General features: G+C 42.8%; 1 protein-coding gene across 9 annotated transcripts in view; it reads right to left on the bottom strand.

The window, feature by feature from the left end:
* AIG1 (androgen induced 1) overlaps window positions 1-16,935 on the bottom strand; it is a 125,928-nt gene extending 108,993 nt beyond the window's left edge. For 2 of the 9 annotated variants that reach the window (XR_008234776.1, XR_008234775.1), the window contains exons 1-2: window positions 16,577-16,935; window positions 3,868-3,946 (exon numbers count right to left, since the gene is read on the bottom strand). Coding sequence is in view for 5 of the 9 variants with exons in the window: in XM_052784563.1 (XP_052640523.1) it covers window positions 15,959-16,180 (222 nt within the window). In the remaining 4 variants the exon portion in view is untranslated. Of the gene's footprint in view, window positions 1-3,867; window positions 3,947-6,972; window positions 7,119-15,958; window positions 16,263-16,304; window positions 16,419-16,576 lie in introns of those variants that run through there. The other 7 variants (XR_008234777.1, XR_008234778.1, XM_052784565.1 and 4 more) reach the window with 7 other exon arrangements.
* Window positions 16,936-17,922: the final 987 nt, after the last annotated feature.

Below are 17,922 nucleotides of genomic sequence, written 5' to 3'. Positions count from 1 at the left end.
AAGAGCAAGGGTAGTGCTCCAGTGCTGGGTCCAGTGCAGGATGAACAAAGCAGTAGTGCAGAGTAAAACCAGCTGACACTAAAACTGACTCTCTGACTCTAGAAGTTTGTTATTAGGGTTCACTCATGCCTTTTTGATATTCTTCTAATAGATGACTTTAAATCTTCATACTTTCATTTCAGACCAGTTTTTGTTAATTAAGTGAAAGACCTTTTTAGGCCACATAGCTGAAAGAGATACTACGGAATTATTCAGAAAAGATTAATTTCATGCTCTGGGATGGGAATGTGAAAAATGTACTCATAATAAAACATGCTTGGAAAACGTTCTTCTGAGAAAAAAAGCAAGCCATAAACCCTTATTGTCCCCACAGAAAAGCGTTAATTAATGAGATGACTGAAAATCATAAACATAAAACATAAATCTAAAAAAGTATAAAACCCAAAGGAGTCTGTGAATTAACTTGACACATGTTCCACTTCACCACATGCATACAATACTTACTGTTGTATATCCCATGTCCTCCCTTCTTTTATATATAATCATAAGTACATATACACATACTCTCTCGTACCTCAAAACCTTTGGGCTAGGGTTGGCATTGCCTTTCTTCCTGAAAGAAGGTGACGTGCTCCAAAGCTATGAAAGCTGGACCTCCTCAAGAGCTGCCCTGGCTTGGCGACCGCAGGCTGCCTTTACAGGCAGGGAGAGGAAGGCACGCAGCCCAACCCCGCTCTCCTGCGCCAAGGCAGGTGCCCAGGAACCAAGCGGCAGGTTGCCTGTAGGCAGGGCTTGGCGGTGAGGCCTCACCAATCTGCCCACGACTGCCCCGTCTCCCCTGGGGGAGGAAGAGGGTGAGCTGCCCACAACTACCCATCGGGCTGATCCCCTTGAGCACCCCTGCCAACCGGCGGCAACAGCAGCAACGAAACAGGGCCCCAACACACAAATGCCAATGGTACATAGGCTTAAGCGTTTACGTAACCACAGGCTACAAAATACAGTAATAAATACCGGCACACACAAAATTCAGGATCGGGAAGGCTGCCAGAACAACGTGTTCCTCTCCAAAGTGTGCACACAGACACCTAGCTCAGCTTTTGAGAAGGACCCTTCAGGCAGAAGGGCCCAGCTCAGGAAAACAGGGCCTTGATCCATGAGGATGCAGGACTGGCAAAACACTGACCATACTTCTCTGCGATCTCCTTCACTGCAACTCATTGATCCTTTACAAATTTTCAAACAAATAATGAATGTTGGAGAAAAAACTGTCCAGCACAGTGAGGCAATAATCCACAGACACGAAACGCATTCCTCATTTCTCTCTCCATTCAACTCCACAGCTACATGAAGACAGTAGCACAGTAAACAAGCCTCCTCCTCCTCAACACACTTCAAGTCATTCTTCCCACACACAGCTGCCACTATCGTGCATATTTCAAAGCCTCCATCTGGGCTCGACAACTGTACCTTCCTTTCTTCCAGCCAACAGAAATACACGTCCTACTCAAACAGGCATGGACGATATCGTGCTGCTTATTTCAGAACAGAAGCTGTTCCACAAGTAGGTCATGTGGGTGGAAGCCCCCATGCTAACCTACATGTTCACCGTGCAGGTTAAAGCTACCCTACATTCACTTTTCCCTCTTTCCAGCTAGAAGCTGTTTCCAGGCAGCATGTGAGGATTCGCGGTACTTGTCCAGGCTGCTGAATGCCTGGTTCTTCTGGATAAACACCTACTGCTCACACAGGGATTAACTTCACAGTATAGACCCAGTAGGTTAAACATCTCCCAGAGATTCTTCATTTATGCTGCATGTGCTACACAGGGCAGGTACACCTCCTTCTGTCCCGAAGTATGGCAATAATCCCCATGGCTCTTGCAGACTGAGGACGCCCTGAACTCAGCGTGTGCAGCAGCCAGATCTCTGGTCTGGGGCCTCCTCTTTTTCTTCTGAAGGTCAACTCTCCCTGCTGCAGCTATCCCTCTTGATGCTCTGCTGCAGCAACCACCCACTCTGCACCCATGGGAGCAGCCTACATTCTACCATTTAAAATAGCTGTGTCTCTTCCCTTCTCCCTCATCAGCCTGGACTCAGCTCACCCTTCCTGTATCATCAAATGCACCTTCACACATCCATCATGCAAACAAGCACTCTGCCTCTCCCCATCTCTTGCTCTGCAGCAGCTGGGTAGGCACATGTTGAGGACAGTGTCTGTTGCAACACTGGGAAGGGCTGAGGCCAAGATAGGATATGGCTCTTATCTTGGGGAGCAGAAGAAGGTGGGGCGAAAACAGGAGCCAGTGCGGAGTCAGGTTGCTCCTGCTCCACCAAGGGGTAGCACGTGGCTTCATTCACACCTGATGGCAATGTCCACACACTTCCCATCTCTTTGCAGATAGCAGTAGCAGCAAGTCATTGCATGAGACGGGGCAGACTGGAGGTGATGTTTGATTATCTGCACAGTGCTGCCTGAATAGCCAGTCTCAACTCCAGCCCCACCCCACCCTACAAAAAACCCCAGAGGCTGAATAGGAGTAATCTATCGGCAGCCTCTGTCCCACAGATCACCTCCTGGACCACCTGAGATTAACGACATAGATTACACAACTAAGAGAGTTCCTTAAGGATTTTAATGACTATATGTCCAACCAATTTCAGTGTCTTGCATGCTGGGCTTGCATTTGGTTTAAATCATGCCTCTCTGCAGCGGGATGTTGTGAGGCTTAGTTAACTAACATTTCCTAAGTGCATTGAGATCTTGTAATAAAAGGCACAATGGCACTACAAAGCAATTTTACTCTTAGTAAGATACTTGCTACCAGGATTTATTAATTTTGTCCTGAAGAGAAGTCAGAAGATCTCCATCTACATGTGCATTGCTTCTTTCTTGAAGATGGAGAACGAAGGAGATGGCACAAAAATAAGTCTCCATAAAGAGAACAGGCAAGATTGGCTGTTTGGAATAGGCACTCCTACCTATTGCTTTCTTTTGGGAATACCACAAAGGAGGAAAACTGCAAAGCAAACTCCAGTGGAAAGATACTTTCCGCCCAGAGTAATCATTCATTTTAGGTCACGTGGAAAGAGATGTGGTCTAGATCTTCTGCCACTCTGCAACCGCTACCTGTCTTCCTACTTTAACAGCATTTCCGACAAACTGAGATATGGCCTTAATTTTCCTTAAGCTGATCATACAGGTTTTAAGATTTTTCTTTGATATTTGTCATACTGCTTTGGAGGTCACCCAGGCATTTTATGCAGACTGCTGGTACACTTAATCATTTCAGTGGCTTCCTGCAGTAAATCAGGAGACATTATATTAATAAAAGATGGGGCTGTTCCAGGTGTGATTCATAATGCTGAATCCCCATCTACCTGGCTTAAAAAGAGTCCTTTAAAAAGGTCAGTTTACTCTATGGAATTCTGAATATCAAGGATATGTCTTCTCTCACACAAGATATACACACTTGAGGCCAGCACCCTGAAAGGTACCGAAGACACTGGAATGATTCAGAACGAGGGCTAACGGCTGTCTACACCACAACCTAGCCAAAGAGGCCTTGTCTGAAAATACACCACTGAGATACAGGCACACCATGCAAATAAGTGTCTCATAAAACAGATTTACCTCCAACACTGCACTTCTTTGATAAACACTGTTTAGTCACATCCATTGAGCACAAGACCCAAGACAGGCAAAATACCAGGTCTAAGACGGAAAGATTGGCCAAAAGCGGACTTTGCTTGTACCTTATTATTATTATATGGTTACTTCTTCAAAATACTTATTAATCCCTGCAATCAGGATGTACCTAATTAAGAAAAAAAGAGTTTAAACAGCTGTTTTCTGAATTTGACTTACCACATCCCCTCCTGACTTTCACTTTTATATTTCAAATTCAAGTTTGCTTTCACTATCTCACACAGCGCAGGTACAATTCCTGTGAAATAAGGGTAACATTTATGAGTAAGTTGCAACTTTCAGTATTATGTTGCTCTCGTGACATTGGTCTTGCCCTTGCTAAAGGAAAATAAAACAAGTTTTCAATTAATACAGCTGGCAAAATATTTCTGAATAACAATTTTTCACTGCAATGGCTGATTCCTTTGTAATGTAATTTTGTCCAAGTATCTTAATAAAGACAATCAAATGTTTTGTTTTCACTTGTTCAGTCCAACTGCACTGAAACCACGAATTTGAAATGCTTTTTCTAAATCTCCCCCCCCACCCCCAAGAAATTGCGAGATTGACTTTCTCTTCCCATCTGGGTCAAATTCATAATTTCTAAATTTACAATCACACCAGAAGACACATTAAAAAAAAAAAAAAACCAAACCAAAAAAACCTTCAATATTTTAGGGTCTTAACTTGCAAGGTGCTGAAAACTGTCATATTTCTAACTCACATGTAGTATGGTGTGGATGCTGAGTATCACCCAGAACTGGAAGTCCGACCTCAACTCCTGTGCAAACTAAGCAGAACGAAAGTGGATAATACAGAGAGAATACCTTCCCATTAGCTGCCAGAAGTAATGCCAGAGTACCTCTGTAGATCAAGACCTTTGCAAGATCCACAGACCTTATGTGACATTTTGTCACAAGGCAGTTGTGAGCATTGGTTCCAATGACATGCCACACACATCAAACCCCGTGATAGGGCCCGACTCCCTGCAAGAAGTGGCATTGAGACCAAAGTGCTCCCATCAGAACACTGCATCTAGCCCGCAGCCCACCCCTCTGCTGGGTACAGGAAGGCTAACCAGGCAGGCTACAGACTCTAGGTGGGTCCTACGTTGAGCACTCCTTGTTCCAGCCATCACTTGACTATTTGCCTGACATACCTTAAAAGACAATCTTGAATCTAAACCACCTACTCCAGTCAGAGTTTCATTTGTATTGACTTACATTTTAGCAACCTGATTTTACACTTCCGTTTCTGTACGTGCCTATTAGGCATGTGTTCAGCCCTGCTACTGGTTGGACATGGGGGCATGGAGCCATGGCAGGCTCGTCTCTGTCAGGAAACACCTAACAAGAATGAATATGCTTCCATGTAGGTTTGAGTAGAAAGTTACCACTGTGAAATGCAGATTTCTCTCTTCCCCTACTTCTAAATTGCAACAGGTGTGTCTGCATGCACTCCCAATCCACCCACACAAACAAGGAATAAGCACTTACATATGTTCACATGAAAAAGAAAGCAAGCTTCTTCTATTAATCACAGTAATAGCCAACAAGCTAAGCAATGTTTAAAAATATTTTTGTTCATCTCACTGAATGCAATAGATTTCAAACCTCACAATGATTATTACAAAGTAAGTTTTCCTATTAGGAAATACAAAATACAATTTAAATAATTTCACTACCTCATTTAAAATACATAAATTACAAAAAAAGAAAAGATGGAAAATGTCTGAATAAATACTGATTGCTGATTCCATACATTATTTTGATTTTTCAACTTAAATATCAATCTCTATCAAGGACTTGCTTCTGAATTGGAAAATTTATCATAAAAAATTGAATGGCAGACTACCAAAAAGTGACAAGATTTTAACAGCGTAATAAACATTAGTATCATGATCCGTTGTGCTTAACACTTATGGGAGTTTTTTCCTGTAACCAGGATGCTTAAAAATTTGTTCAAAAACAGAAAGCAAAGCTAAGAGTCTTATGTAACATCATTTCAGAAGTGGTTTCTTTAAGGCTATGCACCAAAATCAATATTTTCTGATGGAAAATGACTGATTCTTCATTGTTTTGGGTCTACACAAGGTGCTTTAAAAAGACAAGAGAATGACACTGAGTAGGTCTGGTATTTGGGAAGGACAGAGTGAGGATGCAGAAGACAATACAAGTCAGAGAATGCACTGGAGAAAAGACAGTATGTGTGAATGGTGGGAAAAGAGTATAAGGAGTCCTGTGGGAATAAGGAAAGCAGCACTAGATAGGAAAGCACAGGCTTCTGGAAGAGGACTGGGTGTGCAATTGGAACTGGGATACAGGGCTGAAAGATCAGGGAGACTGTGCTGGGTAAGAAGAGATTAGAAGGAATGGGGAAAGGGATATTGCACAGGTGGGCTCCTGTAAGAAAAAAAAGGGCAGAAAATACAGTGATAGCTAACAGTAACCTGTAACTGAGGAGCCTGACTGGGTGATAAGGGGCACGAATGGATCAGGGCAAAGTGGGAGCACTTTCACTCATAAAGCTAGCAGTAGATGAACAGAATCATCCCTTGCACCCTCAAAGACATTCATGTTTTGTTCATATGTTGTACGTTGAATTTTAAAACCAAAAAGTTCAGATCCCACTGGCTCAAATCCCCAAAGTAACAAGAGGTCCCTCCATCCTTTTCTAAAATACATCCTCATAAAATACATCTCACAATTTTAACTCAGCCTTATAATTAATGGGGAACAAAACAGCTCTGAATTAATTTGGCAGTATCATTTTAGTAGCTTCTGCCCCAAACCATGAGAGAAAGAAAATAAAACTTAGCCTGAAATGCCATATGACTTAATAGCATAGAATATAATCTCTGGAAATTCAGAGGTGTTTAGCTTCTGAAATTATACTGGCATCGAGTCAAGGAGATTTGAATACTAATCTTCTATAATCATATGTTAGAATTAAAAACATCATTAGCTCTTAATAAATACAGGAATATCCCTTTCTAGCCATGGCAGGTCATGAGACAGCTGACCCGAAAGCTGTCTGCTCTCTCTTGTTATCTAGAGTTCTTTGACACTCCAAAACTTAACAGCATATGGTACCTCAGACCACTGTAATCTTCTATCCATGGTTCATTAATTGGGTCACCTAAACTGACTTCAACAGTAGCAGGCCAATTTACTCTTAGATGTGCACAGCATATGGAGAGACTATAGAACAGAGTAGCTTTCATGAACAGTTTGATCTTTTCAAACGATGTGCAGCATAAGTAAACAACTATTACGTCAAACATACACAAAGATGCATATCCACTTGCAAACACCCCAAATCCCTTTAAGCCTCCTCAACGTCCAGTTGAAAAGTACGGTGCTCTGCTGCAGGTCCACACACCAGAGGTTTCCTTCACGACTCATTCCTTCTTAGGACTCACTTCCTGGGACCTACAGGAATGCAGATAATTGTGTCTAATGCACACGCAAATTCACAGTTCTTGGAACACAGCTATAACAAGCAAACTCAGGTCAAGAAACTTTTCACAGCATGGAGTTCCAATTTGTTTGTAAGCTTAAGTGAACAGCAAATGGGGACCTCTGCATCTGTCAGTGCATATGGCTTCTAGCTAAGGACAAAGTTTTGCAAGCACCCTCCGCTGAGCACAAGCGTGCTAAGCCAAACAAGTTATGTGCAGGGAAGTGGTGCCATGCCACCAGTGTGTGGGGGCTGTGTGTGGGGAGACTGTGTGGGTGTGTGGGAGGAAGAACTGGGGAGAGGACAAGGAAGGGGAGGAAGTCTGAGGGAGCTAACACATGCTGGTTTAGCCCAGAAACACCAGCCACTTATGTCCACCTCTTGTTTTCCCTCACTTCGTCCTCATTCCCGGCAGTCAAATATCTAAATACCAGTTTGTCGCAACACAAGGTTGATCAGCATGGTGCACTCTCTCACCTACACACCCCAGGTACAAAGTGCTGTCATCTATTAGATCTTCCTTTTCTCTCCCACCTTCTCTACTTGTGTCCTTTACAAGAGCTGTGCCTGCACAAGCACTGGCCATAAACAACTTGCATCTTCTCTAGGGTCAAGGGTCCTATGCAGTGCCTCAGGATCACAGAGACATGCTCGCCTGAACATTAGCTGTATGAAATGCTTCCACCACTTCAGCCACAAGCCTGTTAAGCATCTCACAAACATCCCTTTTGCATTCATGCATTTTATCAATTTATATAGCAGCATTTAAAGTCAGCAGTCAGCAGTTTCTTTTTCTTCCTTTTGCATCTGATCAAGTACTTTTAGGAACATATGCCACCTGTGCTCTGCATGTGGAACTCCCACTTCTACTTAATTCTAGTAATACTAGCAATAATAATAAATAACAATTTGTTACTTATGTGCTGCCAGGACCAGAAGCCTTCAAGAAACCTGATAAAATATATGCAAATGGTGGGGAAGCAAGTAAATTTACCCTCAGGTACACAAAGAACTAGGTTTAAAAAAAATATACAAATACAAACAGCACTGCCCAAAACCAAAAATGAGCCAATCAATTCTGAACAGAGTAAAATTGAAATTCTCTGCTAAGTCCCTGCACAAGCAACTCAAACAGTCTGAAGTGTCTAGCAGCATTTCTACAGGTAAGATTTAGCCTCTTAAATTGTTTCACTCAAACTAATTCACTGCAAAAACCCACCACCCTTTGTGGTTTGCTTTACAAGTTAGCAATTAGCAAAGGATTTGACATTCTGCTCTTCTGCACATTCTATGGTAGTTTATCTTTACCAGGACACCCAATATTCAGCTACTAAAAATTCAGCAGTACTAGTTTTGTTTTAAGCTACACTGTAGAGAGTCCTCAAGCACTTTGAAACAACTAACCTGACAGAGAACTGTGGCAAAAATACCTGAGCTATGTCAGTGGCACACAGATCTAAGTGGAAATTATTATATAATTGCACCCTTTGGCAACTATTTGTTTGGAAATCCTACTGTAAACAGAATGCTTGCAAGGGCAGTGGCAAGACAAGATGTTCAGGGAATGCACCTAGAGGCATTCAAATGTTGCTTTCAAACTCTCCAGGGAAAATCGCATGGACTTACCTAAGTTGCCAGAAGGAGCCTTCATACAAATCAAAATGAGGTTCTGATTTTCTCCTAGCATTTCACATGAGCTTAACCTGTTTCCCAATCAACAGAATTCCAACGGGATCTCCAAATTTTGCAGTATACTGCAAAAAAACCCAACAAGCAACGCCAACTATATGCCAAGAGAGTGTAAAATATCCTGAGGTAACCAGCAAAATGCTGATGAAAATCCTCTAAATGCTTAATCACAGTTCTAATTCGGAGTGGGACTTGTTTCTAAGTCTTACCAAAACATGCTTACAAATTTTAATTTACTTTAGTTTCTTCCTCTCTGAAAAGGCTGGAAGTTTTACTTCAGCTTCCAAATGATTTTGTTTTTTCTTCAGAGTTCGGTTAACTTTTCCATCCACTAAAGTTAAACACAGCTTTTTCAGTGGTAGCAAATTTAACAATGTTGAGTTGAAAAAATCTTGCATCATACATAGTAAGAGTAATAGAACAAAGGCCATAAAGCTTTGAAGACTAATAGTAAATTCAGAGCTTTGGAAAATATGGTATGGGGAAAACGTAGTTATTCAAATAAATGCAGGCAAATAAGGCAAAATTTGAAAAAGCTTCATTAGAAGGAAGAAAGCTTTTCATAGCCACCCATTCAAAGAATGAACAAGGACTTTGTGCTTCACTTTGGTCTTCAAAATAAGCCAAGGCATTGTCAATTTTGTTTCTACCTCATATGCCATATATATACCTGGACGTGCAAGGTAAGAACACCAGGCCTCAGATTCAGATACTTAAAAGAAAAAAACCTACATTGAGAGGAATTTGATGTTTTTCATGTGCATATTGTGGGCAGTAACATCACTTTTGTTTCAAATATAGAAATGTCCAATGTGAACTTATTACACACCAGTATTTGTTTCACTCTTGAATTCTGCAGAAAGCATACAAACCTGTCACTGGTGTTGACCTTTTTAACATTTACTAACTGGAGTTGCATTAGCAATTAAAACTCCAAATGACAAGGAATTCTCCACCCATGCTGAGCTCCTCCCAACGTCAGAGTCTATATTAAAGTAGCGCAATTAGAAAAATGTTTTCTAAATTAACTACATTAGGATAGGCAGGCACTGACAACTTCAATTATTAGATATGGAAAGTTGCAGCACAGAAAAGACTGCATGTAATGGAAGGAATCTGATATATTTTTCTTTTATTGTTTTCTTCAGGTAAATACACACTCCGCATAATCCCTTGTAATGAATCTACATTATATCATGTTTAATACACTGCAGAATTGCCTATTTTTTCAACTTTGTTTTATTAAATTTTATTGTGGTTTTACTTTGTTCATATCTGCAAAATTACTTCTGTGGAATGTCAGGGGTTTGTAATTTCATGTCGGGGGTTTTTTTCTATTTATTGGTTTAACCAACTTCATTATTTTGTTGCACGGTGGCATACTGGCACATTTGAAACTTCCAACACACCAATAATAAAAGATTTTTATCATGTGAGTGTTTCCCCATTTTCAGATAGAGTGATCAAGTTTCTTTCTTTTTTTTTTTTTTCAGCCTAAGGACAAAACAACTAACTACCCACATGGACTTCTACCCTACAAGGCTTTGGACATCCTCAGGTTGATGTAACTGATTCAAGTGGGATTTGATTTTTATCAAAAATATTTTTAACTTAAAACACTAAGTTTGCAATTTTCTATATTAGTTAAGAATATTATTTGATAGGTTATATAGATCTTTACTATAACTTAAGAAGGTCCAGCTCTCAAAATTTATTTGTTGTATAAGCCTACATGGCCTCATTAAGATAATACAAATATAAGGTCAAAAATATATCGATTAAATATTTTATTATATACTTATATTCACAGCAAATTAGGACAGCTCAGAAGCCCAACTTTGACTTCCGCATAGAACACTAACATAGAACACTAGATGTGTTGTCCTTGCTTAAACTAATTGTTTAAAATATTTACAACTTTGCTATATGGAGGCATATAAGATTATCTGAGTTATCCTTAGCACTGTAATAAAATTGTAAAGAAAATCATTCAACTGTAATACAACATAAATGGCATTTTTTTCAAAGGGGAACAGAAAGACTACTAAACCAACTTCTTGAAGTTATCATCCTTTAAAACTGTTCTAGCAAAACTCTACAGACTTTACACTGGTTTAAAACACAGCACTGCTACCTATCACTTACATACTTTGAGTTATAAAACAGTATTACTGACATTAGTTAAATCTATCATCGTAGTAAGTGATCGCAATTTGTCCTCTCTTCCACTTTTCTCCTTTCCCCTGCCAACACAAATATTTCAAGACAGCCATAACTTTCCTAAGAATTCCCAAATTAAATGTTTAACATATTTAAGTCCAATTGTAAAATAAAGACATGCTAATGCAATGTGAAAATGGAAGTCTTCAATGTAGTGCTCAAATTCCACTCAATTTGTAATATCACTACCAAAAGCAAATGGAAAACATGGGTCTATGAATAAGAAATGGTGATACTATTACATTTTTATTACAGCATTGACGGCAAGATACATAACTGTTTCTCTGACATGTTTACAGCCTGAAAGGGAAAAAGAAAGCTCTAAAACACACACTTATTAAAAGGCTCCCTTACGTATATCATTGCCTTTTCTCTCAAATACATTAAGCACCATTAAGAAACCTCACCTTGTTATTCCTCAAAAAGCAATCCCCTTCTTCCTCTGTAAACTGATAAACACTCCATTGACTGTATTCTCTGTTATAGTAAGAACACTGAGATATTTAGACATGGTGATGAATTACCTCTGGGAATAATACATAATAATATTTTATACTTCTGTAATCTTTTCACCCAAAAGCCATAAAACACTTGAATACCAGGGTAACTTTACGGATGATGAAAGAGGAAAGCAGAAGGTGAAATTCATTTTACTAAAGGAAATCCTGGAAAAGAGTCATAGTTCTATTCCATAGAGTGTGGAATGTGTTTTTACTTCTGTCCTCTGTGTTGTGGTTATTTTAACCCATACAGTTAGCAATGAAACTTACTCAACTTCCGATACTGCACCAACAGCAGTTTATTGTTTGTTAATTCTGAATCTTCTGGCCTATGACATTTTCTGGTCATTTTATTTCCTATAAGCATGACTAAATCCAAATTGGGCACAAATCACCTACAATTTTTAGCCATGCTTTGTTAAGCTGCTATCTTTTTTTTGTTGTCTAGTAACCGTATCTCATATAACTTAATAAGTAATTAAATACACTAAATAAGTAAATGACAAATCTATCAAGTCTATTTTCTTGTCCTATAGTTAACATGCCCCTCTGAAATTTTCCAAAGACAAGAAATGAACTAAGTTCTGATGACTTACTCAAATTTAATCAAACTAAATCTGAAGGTATTTTCTGCAAAACAAATACAACATGTACTAGCAAAAAATGTGCTGGGAAGAGAGCTTGTACCTGTTTTTTGTAGAATAAAATCTGCCAGACAACATATAAAAGTTCACACACAGACATCCTGCTACTTCTTTCAAGAGAATAATAAAAGTATAAGACCAGGCAAATTTATATATGAGCAAAATCAATTCCTCTCTAGCTTTGGCTGCCCTGAATCAAGCTGTATGAATACCCACACTAACATTCTGTTATTCAAAATAGGACCATTAATCATAAACATAAAACATAACACTTGAGACTGCTTCAAAAAATCTAGCCTTGCTTTTTGTCTCTGTAACTACCCTGTTCAGCATATCAGAGAGACATTAAGATTAAAAAAAAACCCAAACAGTATTTTGTTAATGCATGCCTATGTGTGTGCAATAGTATCTTGGTTTACTGTAGCTTCTTTGAGGAATAAGGTTTTCACAGAAACTGCACAAAGAAAACTAGAAGCAATTTAGACCACCGCACCCCTTACTAAGGAGATACATATTTATTTTAACTCTAAGCTACTTTTCTGCTAATTATCACACACACCCAAACACAAAAAGTAGAACTGGTCTTCTTCCAGCACCCACAGGGTCCACTTTATTCCAGAATACAAATTCTATTTATTTTTGCCTCCTCTCAACAACGCTAAGAGAGCCAAAAGAAACTGAAGAACAAAACTTAACCCCTGCAACAGCAAGGATCCTGCCATTTTAGACAAGTTGGTGCAACAGATTTGTATTTATAAAGGCAGGTGTGTGATTCCAGTGTATGCAAGATGACCTAGTTATCTTTAATTCAAGTACTATTTTCTTTAATTCAGCTACTTCAAGTACTTACAGAACTGAACAAAGAGTGGTACAAGTAGGGAAAATTTGAGAGACTTACGTAGCTGACAAACTTGTTGCAAAGAATCATTTTATACTGGCATCATTTTCACCCTAAGTTAACTTTCAACTATGAGGCTCAACAATGAATTTATGGGTTGTGGCACAGGACAGGGCAGTCCTGCAGCAGTCCACTACTAAAGCACAAAATGGTGAATCTGAGTCTAACAAAGGCAGCTATACAAGAAATTTTAGGCACACCTCTTGAAATACCCCATCTGAATCCGGTTCTTTGCTGTTTTCGCAGAAACTAACTTTGGGTCTTGGTTTGTGTTGCGAGGCTAAATGAAAGCAATGTGTTGTAGTTTTGAACTAGCCTGAATGTTCAGTTCAATAATTTGAACTGCTGGGCCCACTGACTGGTCTTGGCAGCAACTCTTTACCTCTTTGTACCTCAGTTTCCCACTCTATAAATGACAAAAAGGATACTGCTCTCTTTTCTGAAGTGTTTTGGAATCCACAGGTATCCACAGGCAGATAGCTTTACCATCTTTTGAATAAGCAGGGTAAGTATCTACCAACTCTAGATACCTGGGAGAAAGTCTGAAGCGGAGAAACAATTGTTAGTAGCAACAGTGAGGAGCATCACCAGTGTAATGGCAAAACAAACTGCCAGTACATTGCTTCACAAACCAGAAAAATATTCCATTGACATGGGTGTTTCAGGGAATGTTGCCACCACATTCGCAACTGCAAAAAAACTGAGTCAGTCATCAGAATGACAGCAGTTAAAAGAAGTTATCAGTTGCGCTTGTTTTCTTTCTTAATTCAAGGCCAGGAGAGATCAAGCACAAATATTGGCATCCAAGAAAATCTTAGGTATGAACATTCAAAATATTATGGATGGACAGGGACATTATAGTTTTTAGCTTTGTATTAAACAACTTCCTCATAATGCTCAACTTCTGTAAACAGTGTAAGAGCTGCAAGTCTACTATTCAGATTAATGCATACATTTAGAATACTTTACTGTGTCTTGTGTTTTAGAGTCCAAACTATTAGTTTTTCATAATTCAATTCAAAATTATATTACCTGCAGATAACTGTAAATCATTTCACACAGCACCTCTGCAAAGCCAGCTACCTAAATCTCCAAGACATTTATTGATGCTAAGACTGGAAAGGAATGTCCCTTTACAAATGGACAGATTAAAAAAAAATCCATATTACTTTTCAGATTCAAGTCACAAACTCACTTTTCTCAAAAATTGCTAGCAGTTTTTGGAAACAGAAAGAACTTCTACGTGCTTCTGTGATGTCAAAGATGAAATCTCTGCTTGTGGAGGTACAATCTGTAGCAAGAACACACGTCTGCCAAGACTCTGGCATTGATGATATTTTGTCTAGACAGCCCTTGAATGTGACTGACGCAGGAACAATGCACACGGTTGAGGAAAGTGAAACTTACGGAAGAGCTTTTCAAGACTTAGCCAACATACAGTATTTTGGAAATTTGCTTAATAACCTCCAACCATGCCTCCTGGTATCCTCTTCAGGAATCTAACAGGTTTTGTTTCTTCAAGTCTCCTGGTTGTCCCAGGAGACAGAAAGATAGATTTGCTTAAATAAGATGCCACCAGGGCCATTTGGACGTAAGTAAATATTGTTGACAAGTGGAGAGGTTTATGTGCTGGCTAGTCACTGAGAAAGGCATTCAAGTCATTGGATGCATTATTTGGAAGAACTGAAGATTGTAAGGAATTGCTAACCTTTTCTCAGCTATCGGACTTGGCTATGAGAAACACATGACAACTATTAGCTGAAGGACAGAAATGACGAGCTGCAGTTGATAACTGTTTTAGACATTTTAGAAAGCACTACATATTTACCTTGACCTTTTGGGCCACGACAGAAGTAGCTTGAACCATGTGCATGCTTTGATGGGAAAGTCCACATGAACTTGCCACAGACAGCAGACAATAATTTTTGGGAAATGATGAGTATCATGTACTGTCAAATGTTATTTTCACTGTATGACAGCCTTAGTTCACTTAATCCTCAAGCAACTGTCAGGGCTAGGAGAACAGAGGAAAAGGTGAAGGAGACTCAAAGACAAGACTATTGGCTTTTAGCTTTAGTTGGTTCACTTCCAATTCAACTGCCACTAAAGTCAACAGCTCCCTTCTAACTTACTGGGACTTGATGCTAACTTCTACCAATTAATATTACTGACAGTACTGTTCAGCAGCCCAAAAGGAAAAAAAAATTTAGATTCTAGTTTGCCTTCCAGAAAAACAGCAGGCCTTAAGATGCCCTTCTACAATCACAGTAAAAGCACTAGCTATGGGTATGGATCCTCAGAGATCCAGCAAATTTTTGGCACTCAGCACAAAAATTACCCTGGCTAAATGCAAAGTAAGGTAGGTGCTTCTTCCCTCCAAATAAAATATGGACCTCAGTGAACCTCAGCTTAATCCTGATCCAGAAATTTGCACACTTGACCTGCCAGGTTAATAGTGTTCGAGGTTGGTCTCCAAACTCACAGACTAAACGTACTGACTAGGTATGAAGTGCGTAGGCAATAGTAGCAATACTTGTGAATCTACAATGAGGTTCTGAGAGAGGTTTTATCACTGGGAAGCACTGAAATACTTGCATTTTGGGACTTTTCTGTAACTCTGTAGGAACTGCAAAATTTCTCACCTATTTACACTGTGGATTCAAAGAAAAAAACCTATTTTGCTCTAGCTACTAGGTGTAAATTGGCCATCATATTTCTAAGCCAGAAACCCAAGTTTCTCCTCCCATCCCGTCTCTTCCTCCCGCCCCCTCTCCTTCCACCTGCACTAGGGGAACACTCTTGTGGAGGCAGCAAGGCTAGGAATTTGGAAGCTCAGGGCAAAAATAGCCCCTGGCAAGCACCTGGTGTTTTCCAGCAGGCCAGCATGCTCGTGACTGTTCCAGATCTGGACCCTTATGAAGAAAAGTGAAATGAAACATCTTTCGTTTTGTAGGCTCGTTGGATTTGCAACCAAAACTAACTGGATCCGGCAGGTTGTGTTGCCCAACATTTTTTGTGTCACTCTCACGCACTTGCACCTGTCGGAGATGGACTCCTCGGGTGGGCCAAAAGGAGCAAGACATGTTTCCTATTTTGACAGCACACGGGAGCCGAATGCTGGGACCAGCGGGTTCTGGTGTTTACTGTCAGCCATTAAAAAAGGCGAAACACAGCATCAGCACCGCGGTGACAGGGCGTCAGGCGCACCTTCCCCACGGCCGCTCACAGGCAGCAGCCCCTCGGCTTTGTCCGTCTCTTCCTCCGCTCCAACCACCCGGCTCCGCTGCCGCGGGGTCCGGCGGGCTCCTCTCACGGCCGGCCCTGGAGTCACAACATGTCGCCGTCCCCACTTTAAGGTCACCTCATGGCGCTGCCGTCGAGCAGGGCCGCCGCCTCCGGGGGCTCCCGCGCGGGGCCGCGGCCGTTAAACGGGCAGCCGGAGGGAGGGGGGCAGGGCCACGGGCGCCGGGGGCACTTACCAGGTCTATGAAGGTCAGAAATTTCCAGCTGCCTCCATAGGTCTGATGCGCGGGCATGTCAATGGCCTTGTAATTGCACAGGATGGAGCAATAGGACAGGAGGATGGCGGCGCGCAGCACCTGGCAGGGCACCAGCGCCATGTTGCACGCTGCGCCGGGGCGGCCTCGGCGGCGGCGGCGCCGGGCTGCGAGCCAGCTCGGGGTGCACTTCCGCGTGCGTGTGTGTGGTGTGCGTGTGCGCGCCCGTGCCCGTGCGGGCGGGACTCCCAGCGCCCCCGCGCCGCCGTCGGCCCCGGCCGGGGCGGAGCGCAGCGGAGCGAAAGGGCTGCGCGGCGCGGCGGCGGGCAGCAGCGGCGCGGGGCAGGCGGCGTTGGAGGGGTGGTGGTGGGCGGCGGCGGCGGTGCCGGCGCTGCTGGCAGCAGCCCGGCTGGCGGGCTCGGCGCCCTCCCGAGCCGCAGCTCCCCGGCCGGGCCGGGCAGGAAGAGGCCGGGCCGTTCCCGGGGGAGCGGAGGGGCATGCCCGCCGCCTCCCATCGCTCCTCTCGCCGCGCCGCTCCGGCGGCGGTAGGTGCCCGGGGGCTGGCAGGTGCGGGGCCGGGGCTGCGGCGGCGGCGCGGCCCTGCCCGAGGGACCCGCGTCCCTCAGGCGCGCTGCCCCCGGGAGGGCAGGAGTGTGAACGCGGGCGGTAAGCTAGTTGCAGAGCCCGGTTGCCCGCATTTTCAAGCGAAAAATACAGTGCAGCAGCAATTACGGTTTTGAATCGGCGTATCGCGAAACGCTGTGGCGCGTATCTGGCCCCGCCGTAGCGGGCGGGCGGCGGGGCGCAGGGCCCGGGCGGCGGGGCGCAGGGCCCGGCCGCCGTTGCGGCGGCTGTGGGCTGGGGGCGCGCGGCGGCCGTTGGAGCAGGTGCCACCGCCCCGCGGCGCGGCGGGGGGCCCTCGGGCGTGCGCGCTAGAGAGGCCGGCGGGCTGAACGGGGCCTCTGGCCTTAACGCCATGTGCCGTGCTCCGCTCCGCGGGCAGTGCGCGCTGTCGGTACAGCTGCCCCGCCGGGGAGAGCACCTGTCCTTCCACGTGCGTTTCTGAGGCACGGTCAAGTCCTCAGTGTTCCTGTTCATGGCGCGCACACACACACAATTGCTAGAAGTGCCGCTTTCCAATACCTGCGACCGCTGTAAGACGGGGACCTCGTTATCCATGGGTTAAAGCGTTGGGTGGAGTACCGGCATCGTATGGAATGACCGTTTCCATCAGCAGGGGTTTGATCACCAAAGGGATTCTTGACGCTAGGAGCAATGGAGGGGGTCTCATGCTTGGAATTCTGCACCCTGAACAGGAAAGGGTCTTG

Source organism: Harpia harpyja, chromosome 4, assembly GCF_026419915.1.
Source record: "Harpia harpyja isolate bHarHar1 chromosome 4, bHarHar1 primary haplotype, whole genome shotgun sequence".
Taxonomy (NCBI): domain Eukaryota; kingdom Metazoa; phylum Chordata; class Aves; order Accipitriformes; family Accipitridae; genus Harpia; species Harpia harpyja.
This window is presented reverse-complemented; position numbering and strand designations above follow the sequence as displayed.